The 25,220-nt window shown below is 35.1% G+C and overlaps 1 protein-coding gene across 12 annotated transcripts in view; it reads right to left on the bottom strand.

Annotated features, from left to right (window-relative positions):
* DLG1 (discs large MAGUK scaffold protein 1) overlaps positions 1-25,220 on the bottom strand; it is a 273,463-nt gene that overhangs the window by 145,384 nt on the left and 102,859 nt on the right. For 6 of the 12 annotated variants that reach the window (XM_055568607.1, XM_055568606.1, XM_055568610.1 and 3 more), the window contains one exon: positions 2,820-2,918. The exons of the other annotated variants lie outside the window; for them this stretch is intronic. In XM_055568607.1, coding sequence (XP_055424582.1) covers positions 2,820-2,918 — 99 coding nt within the window. The remainder of the gene's footprint in view (positions 1-2,819; positions 2,919-25,220) is intronic. 12 annotated transcript variants of the gene reach the window in all.

Genomic DNA, 25,220 nt, shown 5'->3' on the forward strand with positions numbered 1-25,220 from the left:
GAGAAACAGACATAGAAAACAGACTTATGGACAAGGGCAGAGGGGAGGAGAGTGTAAGATGTATGGAGAGAGTAACATGGAAACTTACATTACTGTATGTAAAATAAATAGCCAATGGGAATTTGCTGTATGTCTCAGGAATCTCAAATAGGGGCTCTCTATCAATCTAAAGAGGTGGAATGGGAAGGATGTATGCCAATGGCTGATTTATGTTGAAGCTTGACAGAAAACAACAAAATCCTGTAAAGCAATTATCCTTCAATAAATAAATAAAAGCCATTCAATGTATCTCTGTACCACTCTAAATAGTAAGCATAATTTTCATATTTTCATAAAATTTAAATGACATGATCAATATAAAAGTACTCTGAAAGTTTAAAGTTCTAAAAATAATATGACAATATTTTAAAAATTTATCATCTTTCTAGCTATGTATCTGTCCTCAAACTCACTTTCAAATAGAGAGGTGTTAGCCCCCATTTTTAATAGATGAAGGGAGTATAAAACTCAGAGAGGTTAAACAATTTGAGTCACAAAGCAGGACTAGACTCTAAATCTTAAATTTTCTGTTTCTATTTCTATTATCTCCTGATGCATCCAAAGTATAAAGTAGTAGATCTTTAGAAGAAAAACTGTATTTATTTAAAATGTTAAAATCAGGTTATATATAAGATATGGATTTAAAAATTCATTTGGGGACAAATATTTTAATCACTTTTATTAATTTTACAATGTATATGTTATACTCAATTACTCAGGTATACATGCACTTATTCTGCAAAATGAGGCACACCCACAGCCTTCTCATGTAAAACAAAACGAATTATTAAACTATTCTACATAGACTTTTGTAAGTATATTTAAAACCTAAAATGAGGTTGCTGCTGCTACTGCTAAGTCGCTTCAGTCATGTCCGACTCTGTGTGACCCCAAAGACGGCAGCCCACCAGGCTGCCCCATTAATAAGCCTCTCCTGTTCGTTTTTAAACTTGTTCCCTGGTTTACTGTCTCAAGCAAATATGAAGTAACACTAATGATACAAATAGCCAAGATCAAGTGCCAGCTGCATATGCATATTATTCTTTCAATCACTGTAAAACATCTCAAGTAAGTACTATCATCATCAGTGTTAACAGGTGAGTAACGAGATCAAAGTTAAGTAAACTGCTCAATTATACAGCTAGTAAGTGGTAGGAAAGTGGAAAAGTATTAGTTGCTCGGTCATGTCTGACTCTGTGACCCCATGGACTATAGCCTGTCAGGCTCCTCTGTCCATGAAATTGTCCAGGCAAGAATACTGGAGAGGGCAGGATGTGGTAGAACTAGAATTCTAAACCAGATCAATCTGAGTTCTTTATTTATAATTACAAGGTTATGCAATCTCTAAACAATTTTCAAGTGTAGTGTGATACTAAGCTAGGGACACTTGGAATAAATAAGAGAACTTCTGAACAGGAGAGGACTGGTTCCTAACTGAATATAAGAGCAGAAATTACTTCAAAATTTCAAAGGGTTTTAGAAAACTATTTTGACATCAAAAGACAAACTGAGGTGACATGACTAGAATAAACTTTCAAGTCTCCTACTTCAAAACATTGTGCTACTAAATCCTAGTTACTTAGAAGAATGTTACATTATTATAATAACCCTTTGTCTATGTAGAATTATATTTTATAATTTATAAATTCAATTTCTCTTTGCACTGTACATAAAATATCCATCTGGATTTATCTATTCAATTCTTAGTAGTTTCATAATTTGACTTTTTGTGATTTTCATAAGTTTTATTGTAATACCTATATTTCCCCTAGAATCTTATTTTGTATAATGTTCTTACTGATCTTCACTTTTTAAGAGAGGAGAAGGGCACTGAGATCAGAACAATGAAAGGTGATAACCCATTTTTCCCCCTAATAGGACTTATTTTGACACAGCATAAACACCATTTTTACTAGATTTTATGCTACAGGTCAATAATAGTAAAATTACCTAAAGATCCATTTGTTTACACATTAAAATGATATAATGACCTTTGGTGTGAAAGATCTCAATTATCCTACTTACTAATAACACTGTGATTTTACCTTTGGATAACTCTGTTGGTAGTGTAGTTATTTATTCTCTTAACAAGCCATCCTTGGAACTACTAAAGCTCTGAAAGCTACAAATATTCAGATTCTCTGACATTTGGCTGTTATCTCATTGTATTTTTTGGCTGTTACACGTTAACTTAAAAAGATAAACACATGATTTCAGAGTATTTTTACATTTACAGAAAAGTTGCAAAGATACCATAAAGAGCTCCCAAATACTTTATATACATCAGCTATTATTTTTCAATAATAAATGTGAAGTATGTTATGCTATCAAATGACAGAAAGATTGAGTATTTCCAAAGAAGATCAACATATAGTTGAGAACAAAATGCTATATATAAAAGGACACATACAGTACAAGATTAGGAGGGATAATTATTTTTACTATCTTTAGAAAATAAACAAAATTTCCCAAAGCAAATAAATTTTAAAATTGTTTTGAACAGACTTACATGTATAAAAGGCATGATAACAAATCTAAGGAGGTTCAGTATGATGAAGTTGAGAATGTATTTTTTTTTGTAGATAACCTAATAATATGGCAAATATTAAACCCATCTTATATTAAATCCCAGATATTTAACTCCCTAAAAATATCATTTAAAGTCCAAAGTGTATTACCAAATCTAACAAAGAAACAGTTGAAATGATCTGAAAAGAATACAAATGAAACCATTAAGAACAAATAAAATTTTTATAAAGAAAAAAGAAACTAATAAAAACCTGTGGTATGATGGGTAGGATGACAGTATTCTCAGCAGGGACTGGCAGGACAGGGATCACAGGGACAGTGGGAGAAGAGGGAGATACAGCTTCTGTTGGCTAAAAATCATCAATGACAAAAAATCAGGAAAAATATAAAATAAAAGGGAAACATATAACAGAAAGTTTTGTCACAAAGATAAATTATAGTTTTCAGAAATAACTAAAATAGGTAAAATAATACATTACTTCAATTTAAATGAGAAAATGCTCTTAGAAGTAATTATACCACCAATAATAATTTTAATGACTCTAGTTAAAATAAGTGACTACTCTTTAGATGTTTAAATGAAAATAATAAAATATAATGATTTAACAATACTCCTCCACTGGGAGATAAGACACTCGCTTCACAGACTACAAAATATTTTTATAGCATTCAGGATATATTTGACCACTTGCTTACTTGCATTCAAAGAATCAATTACTCTCATGATTAATTCAATTATTTTTTTAAAAGATGTAAATGGAACACAGAAAGGGTGTCTTGTAAAAATACCAATCTCTGTTACCTGGATTAAATCATAAATATTTGCTATACCAATGACATATTCTATATAAGAATTATTAACCTCATATCCTATACAAAACCTGGAAATTAATTATGACCTAAATATAAGCATTAAAACCACAAAATTCTTAGAACATAGGGATAAATCTGGATATAACAATGGATTCTTAAATATGATATCAAAAGCAGAAGTAAAAAATAATTAGACTGTATCAGAATTCAAACCTTTTGTGAAGCAAATGGCATTATCAAGAAAGGGGAAAACAACATACAGAATGGGAGAAAATCTTGCAAACTGAACATCTGATGATGGTTTCACATGAAGAACAGATAAAGAACTCACCATAAAAAGACAATTAAAAAATGGGCAAAGGACCTGGAACAGACATTTTCCAAAGAGGATACACATATGCACCCCAAAGTTCATAGCAACACTACAATAGCCAGGACATGGAAGCAATCTAAATGTCCATCAACGGATGAATGGATAAAGAAGATGTGGCACATATATACAATAGGATATTACTCAGCCATAGAAAAGAACAAAACTGGGTCATTTGTAGAGATGTGGATGGACCTAGAGTCTCTCATAAAGAGTGAAGTAAGTCAGACAGAGAAAATAAGTATCATATTTAATGCATATATGTAGAATCTAGAAAAATGGTACAGATGAACCTATCTGCAGGGCACAAATAAGAGACACAGACGTAGGGAACAGACAGATGTATGGACAGGGGGTGAGGTGGGGTGGTAGTGGGATGAACTGGGAGACTGGGAATGACATACACTGATGTGTAACACAAAAAGTGGGAACCTGCAGTATAGCACAGGGAGCTCAGCTCGGTGCACGTGGTGACCCATGTAGATGGAATGGGGAGTGGGTGAGGGGGAGGTTCAAGAGGGAGGGGGGATATGTATAAATATAGCTGTTTCACTTCATTGTACAGAAGAAACTATTACAACATTTAAAAGCAACAAAACCCCAATTAAAAAAAAAAACAATAAGCACATGAAAATCTATTCAATATTATTATTCATTAGGGAAATGTAAATCAAAGTAACAATGACATATTACTTCATACTACTAGGAGGCAATAATAAAAAAGTAAAAACAAAAACAGAAAGTAACAAATGTTGGCAAGAATATGCACAAATTGGAATCATCAAAAACTGCTGGTGGGAATGGAAAACGGTGCTGCCACTATGGAAAGCAGTTTGGTTTGGAAGTCCTTCAAAAAAACTACCCCTAGGATTACCATATGACCCACCAATTCTACTCCTAGGTAAATACTTACAAGAGCTGAAAACCGGGGCTTGAATACTTTACCCTAGTGTTCAGTGATGCATTATTCACAATAGCCAAAAGGTGGCAACAACTCAAGAGTATCCATCAACAGATACAGAGATACAAAACATGGTGTGTGTACCTACACACACAATGGATAGTCATTAAGCCATAAAAAGGGATGAAATTCTGATATATGCCACAACATGGACAAACCTTGAAAACATTATGTTAAGTGCAATTAACCAGATACAAAAGGTCAATATTTTGTGATTCCACTTATATTTAGAATAGGTAAATTCATGTAAAGTAGATTAGAAGTTGTAAGGAGTTTACTGCTTAGTAGTTACAAAGTAAGTTTGAGATAGTGAAAAGGTGTTGGAAATAGATAGTGGTAAAAGCTGCTCAATACTGGAAATGTAACAGATGCCACAGAATTGTGCAGTTAAAATTGGTTAAAATGGCAAATCTTATGTTAGATATACTTTATCACAATTAAAAACCTCAAAAATATTTTAATGCAGGAAAGCAGGTCCCTTCACAGTGCTGTTGGATATGTAACTTCATACAAACTTTACAAAAAGCAATCTAATAGCTTTAAAAATGTTGAACTCTTTGACTTAGTAATTCTGTTAGTCTATCTTGAGGGAAGCCTGGCATGCTGCAGTCCATGGGGTCGCAACGAGTTGGACATGACTGAGCGACTGAACTGAATTCTAAGGGAATATTTAAAAAGCAAATGTCTTAATATTCAATATATTCTTTTGAACATTGTATTTGGGAAAATGCAAAATATCCTAAATATAAGGTGTTGGAATGGTTGTACAAATAATAATAATTTCATAAGGTTAAATACTATGCCCTGGAGATGGGCACAGCAACCCACTCCAGTATTCTTGCCTGGAGAATTGCATGGACAGAGGAGCCTGGTGGGCTACAGTCCATGGGGTCGCAAAGAGTCGGACATGACTGAAGCAACTTAGCATGCAAATACTATGCATCGATTAATAATCACCTGTAAGAACAGTCTGTAAGTCATATAGGATATTGCCTATGGCATGACATTAACTAAAAAAGAGAAGATAAAAATTTTATTTAAAAAATGCAAAGACATGTTTGAAAAGTTAACCTCTGAGGACAGGATTATGAATGGTTTTTCCCCCGCCTCTATTTTGAATTCTACTTTTCCAATTGTCGACAATGAATATATAGTGATGCTGTAATGCATGCTGAGGGATGGAAGATGTATTCCTATTAAGAGAAAAACAATTATAATATTTTACCATCTCATTTTCTAGAAAATAAACTGAAAATGCATTTCACATTAACTGTTCAAAAAGATACTAAAAATTTCAATGATTTTTATAAGATCATTAGAGTTGAAGAAGCTAGGGATAAAGTTTAACCCTTCATTTTACAACTGAGCTTAAGTTCACAGAAGTTAACGTGAGGAATGAGGAAAAGATCTGCTAGACTATTGTTATCTGGATATCCTGTTGCTGCTGCTAAGTTGCTTCAGTCGTGTCCGACTCTGTGCGACCCCATAGACGGCAGCCCACCAGGCTCCCCTGTCCCTGGGATTCTCCAGGCAAGAACACTGGAGTGGGTTGCCATTTCCTTCTCCAAAGCATGAAAGTGAAAAGTGAAAGCGAAGTCGTTCAGTCGTGTCCAACTCTTCACAACCGCATGGACTGCAGCCTACCAGGCTCCTCCGTCCACGGGATTTTCCAGGCAAGAGTACTGGAGTGGGGTGCCATAGAAAGAGATTGTAAGCCATTAGATTTTGTTTCCTGTTTTCTTTCTTTATAATATTACCAATTTAAATGAGTTCTCTGTTTTGAAAGATGGAAAAGTTACAGAGATGGACAATGGTGATGGCTGCACAACACCATGAATATCTTTAATGACACTGAATTAACTGTACTTAAGTATACTAAGAAAGGTTAAAACAGTAAAATTTTGTTACATATATTTTATCACAATTAAAAATAAATTAGGAATAAAATCTCTGTCTGTCTTACTTGGGATTCCAGACACCATTAATATACATTGTTCCTACAGGGGGAAAAAAAGTTGAATTCCATATTATGAACTTAAAATAAATAATTTAAATACTAACAATTTTCAATGGAATACTTATAACTTTTTTAAAATGTTTGAAAAACCCAAGAGATTCTGACTCCTAATTTTATGACAAAGAGAAAAAGATAGTTTTAAAAGAATTTAAGTGAAGTAAGTCAGATAGGGAAGACAAATACCACATGATTTCACCAAACAAACAAACCAAATTAAAACATAGATAGAAAACACAGACTCATAGATACAGAGAAAAAATGCACAGACGCCAAAAACGGAGTGAGATGGGGGGGTGGACAAAACAGGTGAAGGAAATTAAGAGGTATAAACCTTTAGTTATGTAAGTCACAGGGAGGTAATATACAGCACAAAAAGTAAGGTCAGTAATATCATAAAACTTTGTATGTGGAGAGATGGTTACCAGACTTACTGTGGTGATCATTTCATGATGTATGCAAATATCAAAATCATTTAGTACCCTCAAAACCAACATAATATTGTTCATCAACTATACTTCAATTATTCTAGAAAACTACTGCTGAATCAACTGAATATACATATGGAAAATGAAATGAACCTTTACCCTACTACCTTACACCATATGTAAAATTCCAGATGGTTTACTGTCATATTAACAGAAGCACAAAAATTAGATTTCTAGAAGGTAGCAATGATAGAATATAATCAGGATCTTGATGTAGGCAAGCACAGGTTGTTGAAGTCAGCAGCGTGAGGCAGCAGCATCCGTGCGCAGGGAGTGGACGGGTGCACAGCGATGCTGGAGTCTAAGCAGGATGAAGAGAGTATCGCACATGGGCAGGCAGGGACAGCAGCCTGGAATTTTTGTTGGATCCCAAGTGTGACAGAGTGTCTGTGTGGCAGGAGCAGTAGTCTGGCATGAAGTATAGAGGCCTCAGTGGAACAAGATGGGGATATCTCTTTGATCTTGAGCAGGGTAGGAAGGATGTCCACTAAGAGCATCAACAGTGACAGGAGGTTGCTGACATACCTGAGACTTGATCCAATAAGTAAATATATAAAGGATAGTGGGAGCAAGGGTCCTCACATCAGAGAATGGAATTGCAAACATGGAAAGGGAGAAAATCAACATGAAATCTATGGTTCTAGACTAGATTTGGAGGCACTCGTATGACAGCACGGTTTTCAATATATATAGACAAATACAGAAATAAATATGTGTGTTTACATATACATATGTACCCTTGCTCTGTCTACAGAGAACATCTGGGAGCAGTAACACCTCAATAACATGAAAATACCTAGCACTCAGATCTTGGCTTATAAAAATCCATTCTGTAATTTTTTAAAAAAGGAATCTTTGGAGAAATGACTCCAGAGCTAGAGCCTAGAACTTTCTGCCTCTGCCAGAAAATAAGGAGGTGCTCAAAGAATTAATGAGGCATGACAAAGGACACAGAAATCAGCTTGCTGGGGCTCTTATCAGTTACATTGGGAACAATGTGAGACTCAGATAACAATAATGATGGCATAAAGTGAAGTTGTGTCCGACTCTTTGCAACCCCGTGGACTGCAGCCCACCAGGCTCCTCCGTCCCTGGGATTCTCCAGGCAAGAATACTGGAGTGGGTTGCCATTTCCTTCTCCAGGGGATCTTCCGGACCCAGGGATTGAACCCAGGTTTCCCGCACCGCAGGCAGACACTTTAATCTCTGAGCCACCACGGCAGACCCCTATGATGGCATAAACCCCACTAAATTAAAGAGGACTCCATGAGTCTACACTTATATAAATAATTACATAACAATAAAATGAATAGAGAGAAAAGTGCATTTCCTTACAGTAGATGCCCATCAAAAATGTAGAAGGAATGATGAAGTCACAAAATTATAATCTGGCAACCACCACAGTAATAACCCATTTAAGAAACATCAACAAATGTTAAAACTTCAACTGCTGCTGAATGACCCTTCCATTTCATTCTAGTGGAAGCAAGTTTGAGTGGGAGACACACACACAGACACACATGTATCTCCCCTACAAATTTTTATTAATTACAGTGAAGAAATCCAGCAGATACTATCTTAACCAAAGTTAACATCATCAGGGATGCTACAAATCAAAATCATATGTTACCTAATGGGATGTAATCAGAGTATATCACTTCTGGGACATTCTTATCAAATATGCATAACCTGAACATTAAACATCAGACAAATCCAAGTTGAGTGATAAACTACAAAATAAGTGGCTCTGATACATCCAAAGTATTAGAGACAAGAAAGTCTAACATTTATCATCTTTATTTTTTAAAACAGCTTTGTTAAGGTATAACTGATATACAAGAAATTGTACTTTTTAATGTATACAGTTTAATGAGTTTGAACATATGCAAACACCTGTGAAACAATTACCACAATCAAAGTAAGAGACATATCTAAAACCTATAAGAAGTTTCTTTTTGCCTCTATAATAGAGTCAGATATTAGCTAATTAATAATCCACTTTAACATAAAAAAGACAAAGCTATATGCTTGTAACAAATTTCAAGGCCAAGCATAAACATTTCCTCCATTAGGCAGTTGCTCTCAAAAACCCTTTATGATATACTATAAATTCTTCAATATTACATTGTAATACTGGCTCTGAACCTATTCTAAATATATTTCCTTTTGACAGAATCCTTTAAAGGATCTGAATACCATTTTTAAAAATCTTAAACAAAATATACACCATCTGATTCCACCCCACTCTCTATAGGGCACTGATCAAGTGCTTTGAAGAAGAACATATACCCCTGCCTCTTTCTTAAGAAAGGAAAATACTGCTGAAAAAGTCTTCAAAAACAAATGCATATCAACACACATAATTTCCTAGCCACAATCAATAACCAGTATGAGTCACAAAGGATTATACAACAACAAAATAAGTCATTTAGTTTCCATGAAACAAAATACTGCCCTAAACAAATAATATCTAGTCAAATGAAGGTTGAGTGATGAGGAACAGTATAGATGTTAAATATGATAACAGAGTAAAAAGAAGAGACAAGGATATTTTGAGCACAGGATTGAGAGCATGATAAAATTCTGGTGAGCTGTATAAGATGATTCTAAATTGGAAAATGTCAAACTTAAGGCTCTAATATGAATAATGAGGCAGCAATATAGAGTAACCACTACATTTGGGTTATTATAGAAAAGAAATTCAGCCTAAGCATTTGAAACTTGAAAAATCTTACATACATATTTTATTAGACAATATGACTTTCAGGCCATCATCCTTTTTCTGTTCCATTTGTATCACTCAATAAGATCAGCTCCAAAGAGTTTTAGTTGGTTTTTTTTTTTTTAATCTTGACCATGTGACTAACAACAGTCTCAGTTGTTTCTATCCATAGCAACACCATGGAATCATTAGCCTCTGAGGCCTCCTTCAGAGACTTGTTTCCATGACAACAGAGGCTATACTATTAACACTGTCTCAAAGAATACTGCAGAAAATGGTAAATTCCCATAAGGTAACTGGATTGTACATATTTTAAAAGTACTTTTTAAATGCCAGTATCAAATTGATGGCTTTCTGAAAAATGTTTTAACTAATTTTTAGAGATTCTTGTTATTTATTCAGTTTTACATTTTAAATTTAAGAGCTTAAAATTATGAAAGCAGCTTTTAAAAAGATTTTGATAAAAAGTAGTCTGAAGCCTCATGAGGTATAGCCACATGCTTAACGTGTACTGCACATCTACATTTATGACTATGTACCTCCCTCTTTCACTTGCACTCACTCCACTCGATACATGAATAAATATAGATGGAGAATCCTTACCTTTAATAAATCCCTTCTGCTTGAAATAGCTAAAGTGGTTTTTTATATGTGCATATGAATACTGTCTGATACAGGAAGAAACAGAAGGAATAATTAGGAGGCTGCTATGATAATCCAGCTGAGAGGTGATCAGTAGCTTCAACCAAATGACGGTAATGGTGAAAATGGACATGAGTAGTCAAATAAAGATAATTTTTGAATGTAGAAGTGGTACCTATATGACTGATGGGAATCTGGGAAGGACTATTAAAAATAACAACAACAATGACCATTAAAAATTATCTTTTACATCATAGTTAGATCCAACCATAAAAGATTTGCAATGCTTTCTGAACATATTTTTCTTAACTTTTTCTCACTTATAGTCTTATTAACATGCTCATAAAATTAAATTCTAAAGAAAGATAACTAATACCATACTACCAGGTAATGAGCTAAGAATACCCACAAAGATTCAATAAGTGCTAAGTAAATTTATAACATATTTAAGGAAAATGAAATAAATGAATTAGCAGATCTTTTGTTATCAATATCTTAAAGAAAAATAATTACCCCCATGCCACTGTTGGTCTATAAGAATTTTCCTTCTTTTTTTGGTTTTTGTATGGTATAGTTTAATATTTTTAATCTAAGTTCCTTTGTTTAAATTTCTACAATGTGGTAGTGAGACATGTTTCTTTGAATAAATGTCAAAGAAAATACCTAAGAGGGAAAGAGAAATCAAGGAAAAGAACTGCAAGCTTTTCGTATGTTTATAGAAGGATAAAATGCAGCACAATAAAGTTACCAAAACTGTTTGGGAATCATTGTACTCAACAGGGATCCAGCACCTTCAAAATAAGTTTTTGTCATTGCTTAGATCTGGTTCCTATTTGATTCAAATGCTCATTTTGCCACATTTACTCCATATAGTACATTCAGTATAAACTCCATAACATGTTATTTGAACCAGCTGCATATGATATTCCTATCATAATTATCTCTGAAGCAAACAGCAACAAAACTAGATATATTCGGAAACAAATACTAAGGGATTAAATACAAATTTTTGATTTTAAAATAACAGGGGAGAAAGGAAAACAGTCTAGTGATTAACAATCCTAGTATAGAAGCATGGGTGCAAATCTGCTAGTTTACACGGACAGAACATAGTAGTTCATGAATCTATCAATATTTAAGTTTGCAAGATTGATATTTATGAATAGTTAAGGTAATCATCCCTTCATTATAAACAGATAGCATTCCATCAGCATTCAGCCATTCACTTTGTACTGATACAAGGATGAGCCAACAATCATTCAAAATTTCAAGTAAACAGAAATCCAAAACTTGAATTTAAAGCTGTGGTCACATAAGTAACAGACATATGAAACTACCAAATGCAATATGCTGCCTGCCTCCCCACATTTATCAGACTATGGCTACAGAAACACACACAAACCATGGACTTCACAATGACTAACCTAAAATGGGACCTCAACACTTTCTAGGACTCATACATTTACCCTATTTTGTTCATTCTTGTACAATCCCCAATGATTCAGGTCACTGTTAATCTTTCTGAAGTTATCTTCTACTATTCTCTTCCCACTTAGTGTTTTGGCCATACTGGCCTCTCTGCTGTGTTTCAAACACTCTAAACAAGCTCTGGCCTCAGAGTCTTGTATTCAGTCTTCCTTTGTCTAGAATGCTCTTGTCCCAGATATCCACATGACCCAACTCCGTAACTTCTTTTATGTCTTGCTCAAATAACACCTTTAAGTTGAAGCCTCTCCTAGTTATTCTACTAAACCTACCCCCACCACATACACACAAATATACACATTTCCTATTGTTTTCTCTTTCTACCTTTTCCCCAGTATACTATGTATTTTAATTATGTCATCTGTCTTCTCCCCCTTTAATATAAGCTCTATAGGAGTAAGGATTCTTGTTCTATTCAATATTACTCCGGTATACATAGTTCCTAGAATAATATCTAGCACATAGGAAGTAGTTAATACATGTTTCTCGGATGAATGAAACAATATGATCGACAAAAGAGACTGAGTTCATCAGCACTCTAGAATGATAAAGTGACTCAGAGAACAGATTGTGTATATCCATCCCTCCCCCTGCCCACTTTCATTCTATACACATAGAAGACACTGCTAAGAGAGTGTGTGCTTTGGCAGCCACTACCAATCACAAAGTGCTCAAGATGTTCTAATATTTGATGATGTTCAAAATATAAAAATGCCAAAAAACTGCCAGTTTCATGTTGTCCTCTGCATGCGTGCTAAGTCGCTACAGTCTATAGTGTTGCAGAGAGTCATCCCTCTGCCAGGCTCCTCTGTCCATGGGATTCTCAAGGCAAGAATTCTGGAGTGGGGTGCCATGGCCCCTGCCAGGGCATCTTCCCAATCCAGAGATCAAACCCATGTTTCTTATGTCTCCTGCATTGGCAGGTGGATTCTTTACCACTAGTGCCATCTGGGAAGCCTTGTTCTCTGTCTAGCAATAGTTAATTGCTTAATATTATCCTATGTGAAAGTAAACAGGTCTTGTTCAAGAACATCTGCTCAAAAGATTTTCTCCTCTTTCCTTTTTAAACTGTGTAAGTAGTAAATATCACTGACAGATCATATTTAAAGCCTGCAGAGCCCTTCTTCCAAACTTCTGGGTTCTACTAACCTCAACTCGATCCCTAGGTCCCTTCTCAGATGGTAGCTGCTTCCTGTTGTTACTATTTCTGTTTTATTTTGGTGTTCACATGTTTCCTTTTCAGTTCTCCAATTCCTTTTAAATCACCATTCATATTACATTTTCCCTGTTAAAATGATTACTGTGGTGTCTGTTTTTCTGGCTGGACCTACTCAAGGTTACCAATCCTCTTGTCAAAACATAATTCTTCATCATTCTGTAATAAGATTGCTTCTCGGTATCTCCAGATTCCCCACTTAAAAGACCAGAATATTTTGCAGGATCAATTTCACGGGTGGTTGTGAAAGTGGTGATAAAGATGATGATGACAGGTACTTTACTGATGTCAGGTATCATAGTAAGGGTTTTGAGGATTTGTCCCATTTAATTTTTTACTAAATCTTGATCCTTATTTTCTGCAGGTGGAAGAATGAGACTCAGAATTTAGGTAATTTATCCAGTGTGCTACAGCTAAAATAGAACAGAGCTTTAAACTCAGTCCATCAACCTCTAAAAACAACACTCTCAACCAGTGCTCTCCAAAATCCTGCTATGTATTTAGTATAGTTTAAGCATTTAATTCCTAAGGTTGGTATTTATCTTTTTCTGCTATATGTCAAAATACTTACAAGTGATTATTTTTCAAATTTATAATGCTTTGATACATTAGATGGTTCCAGCAAGATTAGTCAGAGTTAAATACAGAAAAATGAGGCTGGGATATGTTTCGTTTCAAATTGCAGATTATAATCTTCAGTTATTTGCCTCAGAGCCAACAAAAATTTTGTAAGGCAATCAATTGGTCCCATTCTGTCATCATAATAACTTCCTTATGCTCACAGCCGGCTGAATCAATAGTCACAGTTTAGATTTCAAAAATACTGATAATATTGCTCAGAAAGGGACTAAACTGGGGTCTACTAATGGATAAAGAATGAGCAGGCAGCACTACTGTTAAGAAGTGAGGGGGAAAACATCTTTCAAATAAATTCGTCTAGGGGCAGAAGTTGTGTTTAGGATTCTAAAATTCTACTGCTTCCAGATGTGATATCAGTTGGTTTATACTTGCACAAAATAGGTCCAGTCTTTGTTAACTGATTTGTACATGCCTGTACAATTGCCACATCAGCTGGTTTATTTAAAGTTTGGTAAATAAGCTGGTAATTGTAGGATACTGTTCTCTGCATGATCTGAATAGCTACTCTTACCTTTATCAAAATTCTAAATTTTGATATAAGAATGGAGGACTGAAAAATGTTATCTAAATAACAGTGCCAGGAAGTACACAGTGAGAAAAATCTTAGAAAATGACATTAAGTCAAATTGTAACAGTTAAGAATATAAGTTCTTCATATATCTATATATATGCTTCAATTTTTTCACAGAAGCCTTTGAATTAGTTTTGAAATAGCCATGGTTTTATAAAATCCTATAACGCAGAATTATAATTTTAAAGCCATAGTTGTACATAAAAATCGCTTGGAAAATTTACAGTGGCCAAACCATATTTAGAAGTTCCAAACTTCTTTGTAGCCATCATCAGATTAAATGAAAATAAATGCATATAATTAACTTTATTCATTCAACAAACAGTCATCATTTGCATTCACCACTCTAGGCTCTAGGTATATAAGAAAACATACATCTATCCTACCAGCTCTTGTGAAACTTTTGGTTTTGCAGCTGATATTAAATCATTACCCAATTGATTACTGAAATATAGTTGTGCTAAGAGGTATGGAATACAATTCTCATGATAACAAATACTGCTTAAAGTAAGAAAAGAGCAAAAATGTTGTGTGTGTTGAATCTCCTATTCTGACCCCAGAGGTTATGGGCCTGTCACTTTTTAGTACTGTTATTAACAGATTACTTTAAAAGTTAACCCTAAAACTATATATATATATATCACACACACATACATACATGTTAGATATTAAAATATGCAAATTGCCATTTGTGCAATAAAACATATATATTGCTATGTGTCCTTGACCAAAAAAAAAGTGAAAGTTGCTCAGTTGTGCCCAACTCATTGAGACTGCATGGACTGTAGCCTGCCAGGTTCCTCTGTCCATGGAATTCTCCAGGCCAGAATACTGGAGTGGGTAGCCTTTCCCTTTTCCAGGGGATCGTCCCAACCCAAGGATCGAATCCAAGTCTCCCGCATTGCAGGTGGATTCTTTACCATCTGAGCCCTCCTTGACAAAAGGACAACCTAACAGTTACGACACTACACAGAAACTACAAAGACGTACACAACACACTTCCTATTTAGGAAGAGCTTATATAACAAACTTTACTTACTCAGTTCTTCAAACAATAGACAATCTAATCCACCTCAAGCTATCAGTGTTGTTCTTTTAACAAACTTTATTTTTTAGAGTAGAAAGTACAGAGTTCCCATATAACCTTTGCCCATACACATGCATTGCATCCCCATTATTAACATTTCCCACCTGAGCTGTACACTGTACAGTTGACGAATCTACAAGGATACATCACTGCTATCCAAAGTTCATAGTTTACACTAGGGTTCATTCTTGATGTACATTTACAAGTTTAAACAACTGTATAATGTCAGGTATCCACCATTATAGTACCACACAGAATAGTTTCACTGGCCTAAAAATCTGTGCTCTATTCATCCCTCCCTCTTTCCTAACTTTGGCAAATAATCTTTTTACTATCTCCATAGTTTTGCCTTTTCTAGAATGTCATATAGTTGGAAGCATAGAATGTGTAGCATTTTCAGATTGTGTTTTTCCCTTAGAAATATGCACTTATAGAGTTCTTCCATATCTTTTTAACACTTAATAACATTTTATCTACCCACTGAAGGTTATCTGGGTTGCTTCCAAGTTTTGATAATCATGAATAAAGCTGCAATAAACATCTGTGTGCAAATTTTCACATGGACCTAAGTGCTCAACTCATTTGAATGAAAACCAAGGAGTGCAACTGCTGGATTAAATGGTCAATCTGGTATTTTTTTAAGTGAATATAACCACTGTAAACTTTTTGTTTAATTTTCATCTTTATGCTTTTCTAGTGCCCAAATTACTGGGTCTTAAACACCACTTAAACATATTTTTGAGTAGTAATGTTTTGGGTATGCTGCTAAGTCATTTCAGTCTTGTCCGACTCTGTGCAACCCCAGAGACAGCAGCCCACCAGGCTCCCTCATCCCTTGGATTCTCCAGGCAAGAACACTGGAGTGGGTTGCCATTTCCTTCTCCAATGCATGAAAGTGAAAAGTGAAAGGGAAGTCGCTCAGTCATGCCCGACTCTTAGCGACCCCATGGACTGCAGCCTACCAGGCTCCTCCGTCCATTGGATTTTCCAGGCAAGAGTACTAGAGTGGGTTGCCATTGCCTTTTCCATATGTTTTGGGTATAAAGGGAAATAATTTCCAAATCTGAGTAATGGCATTTTTAACAAAAGTACTGGCCTTTTGAGTAGGAAATTCAACTTTGTCAAGAGACAGCATCTCACAACCAGTATAACAGAATGTTTATCCTAACTTTGATTGCTTGGTAATCATTACTCAAAGAGACAGTTTCTACCCATTCTCTGGGAAATTTATTCTACTATCAGAGTTGGTATTTCCAAAGTAGTTTAAGAGGATTATCTACTTACTCTATATTCTAGTTTAATACAAAGGCATTACACTGCTGAATATAAGCAATTTCATTCTTTAGAAATGAGGAAAAATATATATATTTAAATACATTTAAGTAAATACATGAATGTATTTTATACATATATATATTTGACCACTTCAAAATACAATCATCATTAGGCATAAGGCCAAATGTTTAAAACGTATATAGATAAGGTTAGGCCAATTCATGTTGGTCCAAGGTGGAGATGTCTTGTTGTGAATATTTAGACCTGCTGCCTGGAAGGAACTGTCATAAGATAAAAGCTTATAGATAATAATACCATATGCCTCTGTCTGCCTGGGAAGTTTCCCTTTTCTATCAAAAGTACTCCAAGTTTGGTCAGTGAGTGATACATTCATCCTAGTTATAAGGAAACTTAATAGTTTTTCTCCTCTTCTCTCCCCGCTTCACCTCCTCAAGGTGAAGGGTAAATAAGAAGAGCATCATCAGCTGGAGGATCAGTATAACACTGAAGTGTGACATGTTTCACAAAACATTTAAGAGAGAATTCAGATGGATTAAAAATATATAATAATAGTCAGGCAGTATTAAGTGCTATGAAGAAAAATGTTTAAAAAGATAAAAGGACAGTGATGTCTGGAATGAAGGAGTGCCTGCTACCTTAGATAAGAATCTAGAAAGATCCTCCGAGAAGGTAACAGATGAGCACAAATCTAAAGGAAGTGAGGAAATGAACTATGAGAATATCTGAGGAAAGAATGTTCCAGGCAGAGGAAACAGTTACATTAAGGTTCTGAGATAGCCACATGCTTGATTTATTTGAGGAATAGGAACAAGGCCAATAAAGCGAAGTAAGTGAGGGAGCAATAGGAAATGGGATTATAGACACTGCCAGGGACTAGATAATAAAGGGCCTTTTGAACTATGGTAAAGAAGGACTTAGGATTTCATTATATGTTGGATTGGAAGCCATGAAAGTGATAAAAACAAGATAATGACATGAACTGACATTCTGTAAGGATTCCTCTGGCTTCTGGGTAAAGAACAGACTGGTGAGAGTGAAGAATGGAGATAGGGAGTCCAAATAGATTATCTACTGCTGTAGTTCAGGCAACAAATTAAATAATTTTAATTAGTCATTATAGAGTAGTGAGAAGTGGTTAGATCATATATTCTAAACACAAAGACAACAGAATTTGCTATTAAATTGTGTGAGCAAAAGAAAAAGGAACAGAAGATGATTTCAAGGGTTTTTTTTATCTTCATCATCTCAGTGACTAAATGAGGATGGGGAAAATAATAATATTAGAAACTCTATTTTTGACATGTTAACTTTCAGATACTTAATCCAAGTGGAGATACGGATTAGGAAAGCTAGATATACAAGTCTAGTGAACAGGGATTAGCTCTGGACTGAAGATATGAATACTGATGTTAATTAAAGGCACCTGAATAAGATCAACTGAAATATGAGTTTAAAAAAAGAAGTTCAAGGATTGATGCCCTGAGTTACTACTCTGTTAGTAGTTAAGAAGAGGAGGAGGATACTGCAAAGGAAATTGAGGTTGGGAGAGTAAAGAGAATGGTGTTCAAGAGTTAAATGAGAAAAGAATTTAAAGGAGGGAGTGAGTAGTCAATGTGTAAAAAGCTGTGGAAGGGTCAAGTAAAATGAAGACTGAGAACTGATCACTGGATTTGACAGTCTATACTCCAAGAGGGTTGTTTTAATGAGAGGTATTATGCTGAATATGTATGCTGATGGGAATACTCCAGTACAGAGGGAAAGACAGATAATGCAATGAAGAGGAAATTTCGGAACTCTCTGAGAAGTCAAAAATGAAGATTTAGTACAAAAGTGATGGGTGAGATTTAAGAACACAAACGAATTATTTAACAGGATGGGAGACAGAATAAGACCATCAATTGAGAAAGGGCCAGGAAACAGGTATTGGAAATTTGACACGCAGCTTTGGAGCCAATGTGGAGGAGGCAGAGTTGCAATTAACCAAGGTTGGATCTTACCACTGAAATGACAGAGGAGCAAGCAAGTTAAGATTATGAAAAATATTGTTTAAAGTTATGGGCCAAGGAATTTGAGCAAGGCAAGGAGGGAAGTGGGAACATGAAAGAAGTGATGGATAGTAAAAAGTTGGGCTGGAGGTCTTTAGAGGGTAAAAGAAAAATTGTTATAGAGGAGAGGTGTTGGGGGCCAGCGCGAGGCACTCCACCCATGGCAAAGGTCATGAGGAAGGAGGTTCGACATACACAAAGGCGGGATCGAGCCTCAGGAGTCCCCCTGGAAATCCTCAAGCATCTACCCCCATAACCAGAGCCTGCCTACTTTACTACTTTGTGCTCTCACCTACACCTCTGACTTTACGGGGGGCTGTCCCCCACCACCTCTTTCAGAGAAGGAGTTAACTTAGAGCGTCAGTTAATAATAATTCCTGGGCGTGACAGGAGTGTTTCAACCTACAAACTCCTCTGAAGGTTCTCTAGCCTGCCTGACAGGCTTGTCCGGCCACATGTGATTGCTCACAGCCTCCCAACCGTGAGAGGCACGAGATGCTTTAAACCTTCTAAAAACAGGTTCTTTAGAGAAGTTAGAAAATTATTAGTATAAGTATAGTGGGCTGATTAGAAATTGTATTGGTGAAGGGTTTTTCATTTGTTGAGCCAATGTTTACTGCTAAGTCTCCACACCCCCTGCCCTTATACACATTAATGAATATATAGAAGAAATAAGTATTAACCTTTGATATAAATCACGTTAGACCTTAGGCCAAGTAAATTCTTTTCTTAACTAAAACCCACTACACCCTCACCCTATAGGAATGTAACTTTATTTGAGTGACGTCTGTTTTAAGAATAATCACCCCTGGAGAAGTAAGTGTTGACTGACCGCTGTCACAAGGAGAGGGTCATAAATTGTCAGCAGGGCCCTCTGGCCAGAAGATGATGTAGCACCCCTAAGACCTCTGTATACATTTGTATGAAGCACCTGACTTTGATAAAAGTCAGGACTGCTGTCCCCGTGTGACTTTTGTATAACATCTGTGTATAAAAACAGACTCTGGAAAATAAAGAATTGGGATCAGTTCCTCGAAATACTGGTCTCCCCATGTCTCTCTCTCTCTCACTCTGGCTGAGTCTCCATCTGCAGCGCGGAACCCACCAAGCTTACTAATTTTGCCTGGGCTTCTAAGATCCGACCAGGGAGGCCTCAGTGTCTCCTCTCCTTCGGGAGAACGGAAGGATGCCTGCAGCCTACGTAAGTGGTGCAAGCTTCTTGTCTTGAAGTTTTATTGGTCTCCCGCGTAAACCAAGCTACTCAGCCTCTTTTCTCCACTGAATTTTCCTACTGAGCTATCCTCATTCTATTACTCTTTATATCTCTAATTAATATCTAATTGAAGCTATTGTATCCTGATCCTCACCGACACCATCTCCCCTTCGAATACCCTGGATCAGCCAGGGCTGGAACCCGGCAGAGAGGAGCTGAAAAGAAAAGAAGTGCTAATCACTTTGAAATACTTGCAACCGAGATTCTGTAAGTGATATACTCAATGATAATGAGGTCTTTTTTTAAAAAAAATTATTTATTTATTTGGTTGCACTAAATACCAAGGATTGAACCTAGACCCCCAGCATTGGGAGCATGGAGTCTTAGCCACCAGACCACCAGGGAAGTTCTAATGAGGTCTTAATATAACGCAGGTCACTCAAGTGAAAGAAAAAAATAAGACTCCTAGAGGTAAGGATAATCAAAGAACTGAGAGGTCAAGATTTTGGAAGGATCACATCAAGAGACTGAAAATCTCAAAGAATGATTATATGAATAGTGGACAAAGAAAAGATAGTAAACCTTCATTTAAATCATCAATGTAAATGGTGGTTCAAATCATCAGTGAGCAGATGTATATGACTAGATGCATAAGATGTATATGAGTAGACATGAGAGGGAGTAGAAAACACTGTGAGTCTGATGACAGGTACATTTTTTAAAGATAGAAGTTACAATCATCCATAAATATCAATAATAAGCAAGGAAGACATCAACTCCACTTGTTGGTCCCAAGGTAAACAGGATGTGATAGATAATAATTCCACTTTTTGTGAGGGCTACAGAAAAAACAGTAATCTTGGGGGAATGCCAGATTTCTATGAGAGGAAAAAAGATGAGATAAACCATCACAGAAGAGTTTGAAGATAAAGGAAATCTTGGTGATTGTGAACTGGGAGTTCCAAAGAGCAAGGTGAAAGGAATTGGGAGATCATAGATAAACGGGAGTTTAGAACAGATCAGAGATAAACCAGAGTTAAACAGAGAGAAGGAAATAAGTGACAGTGATCTGGAAGGCTTGGATTTTTTGTAGCAATTAAGATAAAAGGAATGCAAAGTATAAAATTAGTCCTGATGGCAAGCTTGGTAAAAGGTGGTATGTGCATGCTAGTTGGTTCAACCTGTTTGACTCCTCATGACCCCATGGACCACAACCCGCCAAGCTCCCTACTCAGTCCATGGGATTTTCCAGGCACGAATACTGGAGTGGGTTGCCATTTCCTCCTCCAAGGGATTGATCTTCCCAACCTAGGGATCAAACCTGTGTTTCCTGTGGCTCCTGCATTGGCAGGGGCATTCTTTATCACTGAGCCACCTGGGAATCCTAGTAAAAGGTGGATAATCAGTTAAATTTTAGTTGTTTAGCTGTGATTGATTTAGCATTTGCAGAATTGAGTATTGGGAAGGAAAGCAAGATCAGGGAACTGGTGGGTTTATCAAGAATTTGAAGTGCTCATTAGGGCTCTTCCCTTAAATTCTGCAACTGACGATTTAAAAGTGTACAGAATGTCAGAATGAACTGCACTGTCCTAGGTACTGTAATTCCTAATTATCTAATTTGAATTTTAAGACTATTAAAACTAAGCAATAAAAAATAAAATCATAAAACAAAATAATAAAAACAATAGCTGCCAGGCACTGTACTAAATATGTTACATGCATTTAACTGTTTAATCAATTAATGAAGTTGATGTTATTGCCTTTATATATATCCAATGCTCCTAAAACTTAAATCTTTTCTACTCCAGAATGTACCTGTTTAGGACAAATAATATGCTTTTATACAAATTAGCCTATTTTTCTGGTATATGAACAGTGGGACTCTAAATGAACAGTGGTTTCTTGTATTTTAATTTAGGACAGATTTTTTTTCCTCTAAAAAGCAGCTTATTCAATTCATGTGGCTAATATTCACTCCTGTTAAAATTTTATTGTTCTGCTTCAATTATGGTAATTCATTATGTCTGTTTCATTCACTCCTAGGAAGAGAATTTTGCTGTCTTCAGTTTAATTTGGCATGTCAATTGTCTGGGGAAGGTAGGAAATTCTTTTTGAACATTTCTAATGATCTACATTAGGGATTCTGAAGTAATCCAAAATATGGGAACAGTTGATAAATATACATTTGAAGTGATCTACCACATTACAGCTGTTCAAAGCCTACACGGCTACAATTTTCATTAATAAACACTGACATCACCAAGTAGATAAAAGCTTTTACTTAGGAAACAATCAAGTAGCAAAGTTTAGAAGTACTACGCCAGAATTCTTTAAAGCCTTGCTGAATATAAAAACTGGTCACAGATAGGAACAGAGTTGCATACGCTAAATAGGACAGGGCAAATAGACATCAAAGGATCATAAATACAAAAACAGAAAGAAGGCTGAGATGAGGAACTGAGGAGGGCTCAACAATGAGTATCCCACATTTTCTATAATGACTAATCAAAATTAAGAACATAAGTAGTAATGGAGCTCAAAATAGAAAAACTTACACCAAAGTAAAATAATTCACAAGAAACTCAGCTTTATATTAAAAAAAATTCACAATGTAAACTTTTGGGATACAGCCAAATGACAGACATTAGTGACAATTTACAAACTGTATGGTTATCATCACTGTAAAGGGGTGAGGAAATGATGGGGGGTTTGTGTAGCTTGAAGAAAATCTGAAGAGAGGAGAAGAAAAGGGAAGTGAGGAAGAGATGGGCTACAGTGAAGAATCAAAGGCACTTACGATGGCAATAGAGTGAATCCAATAAAGATAGGTACCCAAGAGGTTTCAGATTAGGTTTCATATTTTGGAAGGCCATGAGATAACAAGGTGTTAGGTGGGAGAAATGAAAACTAATTAATCAGTCAATTCCATAAACATTTACTGAGCACCAACTTCACGGCAAGCCCCATCTGAGAAGCTGAGGGAGAGGTCTTGGAGAAGTCTATAATCACTTGGCTTTCCTAACACTTAAAAAATATTAATGATTTTTCTACTAAGTTCCACATGTTACAGTAGAATCTGACACAAAATTGTAGTTGTAAACACAAATATCTTAAACAGATGAGCAACTTAAGTGAATCTGTAAGTTTTCTATTTATAGAGGACATTTGATGGGATATTAAATCAGAGTAATTACTTTCAAATTAGTAAAACTGCATTTAATAACAACTCTCCAGAATGCGAAAAGTACTATACATCATAGTTATAAGGAATTAGAATCAAAGTTAATCTTCCTATCAAAGCTTAGAAAAGAATATTTCTGACAATAGTGAAACAGGAGACCTGGTAATCACTGTTGCTATTTACAATGATAGAACAAAACAGTATCGTACATATATATTCATAGGTATATAGCATATGCTCAATAAACTACAAAATTTCATTAATCTACTTTGTTTTTAATATAAAAATCCTCTGGTGCTAAAAATAAAACTTCTAGACATGAGTCAGTAAATGAAAAATAAAAATGTATAATAGGATTAACTAACATCTAAATAGGTCTCACATTCGTTCTCACTCCTATTACATTTCATCTTGTAAAGTAAATTTCAGTGAGTTACAACAAAAGATTTTGACATACAAAATATCTAACTCATCAGTGAGGAAAACAACACAGAATGAAAAATGCTATGTTGGTACTCCAGAGCTGGAGAAATAGAAGCTAAAACTCTGACCTAAAGTCTATATTTACAGATACAAAATACAAAGGTAATGAAAAAGACAAAATAAGTAACAGAAAGAGGGCTGAAAGAAATAAAAATAAATCATTTGTCAGTATACATAAGTGATATGAACCAAATGGGAGGAAGATAAAATTTTAAATGGCTTTGTAGGATCAACTACAAATAGAGTTTTCATTAAAATCCTGACTATTTTAGTTCAATGCAATAGTAACTTCATGGCCCAACTCCTGGGTAACCATAATGTAATTGTGTGGTTTCAACAGCTTTATATGTAAACTATTTGGTTGTTTTTGTGTGTCCTTTATAAGGTGAATTATGTATCAATGGTTGTGTCTGTGCATATACACATATAGTAGTGTGTATTTGAAGTTTTTAACATAACTTTCTCATTGACAATGGAAATATCACTTAATATAAATCCACAATGAATAACAATGCCAAGCTTTAGCCCCTGTGTCCCTTTTTGGTATACGTAATTGCAGTTAAAATTAAGTTAGTTAAATTCTTGGGGCAGAAGTCAATCTAAGGGTTAAATGAATCACTGTCTCTTAAGTTTTAAGTAACTTCACCACCTACTTATCAACTATTAACGACTCTCCCTACCCAAGTAATTTCATCTCTCTCAAAAATGTAAGAAAAACAAGTACAATATTTTTACTTAAGAAATTTGAGATTTTAAAATAAAAATTATTGAAAGACAATTCTAAAACCAAAACCAAGAAGCTTTGACAGTTGCTTTATACTCACTGTGCTGCTTCTAATTATTTTTTTAAAAGATGGTTTTCAATTAAAGGAATTTTTTTTAAAAGGCCCTAAGGTATGTGTCTACATTTTAATTTAAATATGATTGATGTCAAAGGACAACAGCATTCTCATCTTGTTTTTAAATTAGACTTTTGTTATGCTTTCATTTTTACTAGAGTTGAATGAATATCTATTAAAAACACGTTTTAAAATAAAAATATTCCCCAAATCTTCCTTTAATACCAAATAATAGGTATTTCATCAAATTATTAACTTTATATTTTCCTTATATTTTTAATACTCCTCAAAAAGTTGTTTTACATCATCTTTTTAAAATTTGGAGACTTTTAGTGTTTGCTCAGCTCTTTGAACTGTCAACTGAATATATGATAAAATTTTATTATCATCATGTAATTATGCAAGTTTACTGCTCTCAAATTAACCCTAGGTAATATATTTACAGAAATGGAAGGATTCATTAAATCCCTTGAATAAGCCATACTATAATAACTTTAAGATATTAGCATGTACAATAACAGCCAACTGTATTCAATTTAATCTATTCTCAAAACACTAGAAAATAAAAATACTTCAAATTTTCTTGC

The sequence above is a fragment of the Bubalus kerabau genome, chromosome 2 (assembly GCF_029407905.1).
Source record: "Bubalus kerabau isolate K-KA32 ecotype Philippines breed swamp buffalo chromosome 2, PCC_UOA_SB_1v2, whole genome shotgun sequence".
In the NCBI taxonomy this organism is placed as follows: Eukaryota; Metazoa; Chordata; class Mammalia; order Artiodactyla; family Bovidae; genus Bubalus; species Bubalus kerabau.